This window comes from Sesamum indicum, linkage group LG4 (assembly GCF_026168435.1).
Source record: "Sesamum indicum cultivar Baizhima isolate 11 linkage group LG4, ASM2616843v1, whole genome shotgun sequence".
Classification (NCBI taxonomy): Eukaryota; Viridiplantae; Streptophyta; class Magnoliopsida; order Lamiales; family Pedaliaceae; genus Sesamum; species Sesamum indicum.
Genome location: NC_142660.1, coordinates 12,449,477 through 12,451,880, shown reverse-complemented (window position 1 = coordinate 12,451,880; position 2,404 = coordinate 12,449,477). Strand labels below are relative to the sequence as shown.

Below are 2,404 nucleotides of genomic sequence, written 5' to 3'. Positions count from 1 at the left end.
ATAAAAATCAGAGATTATATGAATTTTACCCCAACTTTTACTATTAGCAACTTTTTCTGAAAATCACTTGAATTCATCACTTTTAAAAAATACAAGTTTTTGCAAACATTGCTGAAAATAGAAATTGTATTATAATTTAATATTTATAATTTTATTAATAAGAGACAGAAGTTGGTAGAGTTGAGAACAATATATAATTTTTAATTTAAATCAACTTAATGTAATCAATTCAAAAATAAAAATATTATTTTTAATTTATTTTCAATAATAAGTTGATAAATCTTTATTTTCAGTACATCCTAATTTGGGGTTTAGCTTTTCACATGGGATTAATTTAATTAATGTATTAAAAATTACTATAAAATATTTAGTTACTTTAATTAGTTTAAAGTGGAAAGTTAGCTGAGGCACGACTCACGAGCCGAGGGCGCCCTGCCTTGAATAGAAAGGTAGTATACTATAGATACAAGGACAAAAGGAAGCCAGCCAGCCATTCCCATTCAACAGAAAATCAGACATCACCATCCTCTACAAAATCACTCTCTTGCTTTTTCAGAATCAGGAGATTATGGAAGACACCGTTGTCCTCTACACTTCGGCAGAGCACTTGAATTCCATGTTAGTGCTGGCCAAATTCATTAGCAAACATTATCCCTCCATCCCCCTCCTAATCCTTTGCTCCGCCCCCGAGTCCGCCGCGGCTTCCGTCGCCACCGTGCCTTCCATCACTTACCACCGCCTCCCACCTCCCGCTCTTCCTCCCAACTTGACCACCAATCCTCTTGAACTCTTATTCGAAATACCTCGTCTCAACAACCCAAATGTTAGCAAAGCCCTTCAAGAGATCTCCCAGAAGTCAAGAATCAAAGCATTTGTCATTGATTTCTTCTGCAATCCAGTTTTTGAAGTTTCTACAGGCTTGAATATACCCACTTACTTCTACATCAGCTCCGGCGCGTTTGGCCTTTGCCCCTTTCTGAATTTCCCCACTATCGAGGAAACCGTTCCTGGAGACCTTGCTGACTTGAATGATTTTGTCGAAATTCCTGGCTGCCCACCCGTTCACTCATCAGATTTCCCCGAGGCTATGATTCATCGTAAGAGTAATATCTACAAACATTTTATGGACGCCGCAAGAAACATGGCAAAATCAACCGGAAACCTGGTAAACGCATTTGATGCGCTCGAGTTTAGGGCTAAGGAAGCACTGATAAACGGTTTGTGCATTCCCAATGCGCCAACACCGCCTGTTTACTTGGTTGGACCCTTAGTTGGTGATAGCAACCGTAACAACGGCTGCATACAGCATGAATGCCTGAAGTGGCTTGATTCGCAGCCCAGCAAAAGCGTGATTTTCCTCTGCTTCGGCAGGAGGGGCTTGTTTTCCGTTGAACAGCTTAAAGAAATGGCGCTTGGTCTGGAAAATAGCGGCTATAGATTTCTTTGGTCCGTGCGCAGTCCACCGGGCAAGCAGAATTCAGCAGCGGCGGAGCCAGACTTGGATGAGCTGCTACCAAAGGGTTTCCTGGAGAGAACTAAAGACAGGGGCTTCATAATTAAGTCATGGGCGCCGCAGACGGAAGTGCTGAGTCACGATTCGGTGGGTGGGTTCGTGACACACTGCGGTAGGAGCTCAATTCTGGAAGCGGTGTCGCTGGGGGTGCCGATGATCGGGTGGCCGTTGTACGCGGAGCAGAGGATGAATCGGGTTTTCATGGTGGAGGAAATGAAGGTGGCGCTGCCATTAGAGGAGACGGCGGATGGGTTAGTGACGGCGGTTGAGTTGGAGAAGCGAGTCAGACAGTTGATGGACTCCCAGACGGGAAGAGCTGTGCGACACCGAGTGACCGAATTGAAAAGCTCCGCTGCGGCGGCGGTGCGGAAGAATGGATCGTCGCTAGTGGCGTTGCAAAATTTCATTGCGTCGGTGACTCGGGTTTGAGTGATGTTATTACTCCAAGTAATAAAATTTAATTACCGTGTAACGTTGGTGAATTGAATTTTCCATTCTAATGCATTTTGCACGTTTTATGTTATTTCACATATATATGTGTGTTATGTATGAAAAAATTATGTTATTAATTTTATTTAATAAAATATTTTACACGCATGTGAAATGAAATAAAATCATTATAATAAAAAATCCAATCTACATTTAGCGTGTAGTATTACTCTTAATATCAATCCATTAAATATCCTATTAACTGTTAACAAAATTGTCAACCCCATTAAACTGTCCTCCTATCACTTTGTTCTAGACTACATCATAATTTTTTTAATAATTTTAATGTTTATTTTTTAATAGATAAATTTATGGAATATGTTTAAATCAATTAAAATTTATATTTACTCTTAAATTACTTATAAATTTATTATAGGTCAAATAATTCTCTTTTTACTAAGC

General features: G+C 40.0%; 1 protein-coding gene across 1 annotated transcript; it reads left to right on the top strand.

Moving 5' to 3' along the window:
* The first annotated feature begins 568 nt into the window (after positions 1-568).
* Positions 569-1,942, top strand: LOC105160417 (baicalein 7-O-glucuronosyltransferase-like). The gene has a single exon (NM_001319687.1). The coding sequence runs from the start codon at positions 569-571 to the stop codon at positions 1,940-1,942; it is 1,374 nt and encodes a 457-aa protein (NP_001306616.1).
* Positions 1,943-2,404: the final 462 nt, after the last annotated feature.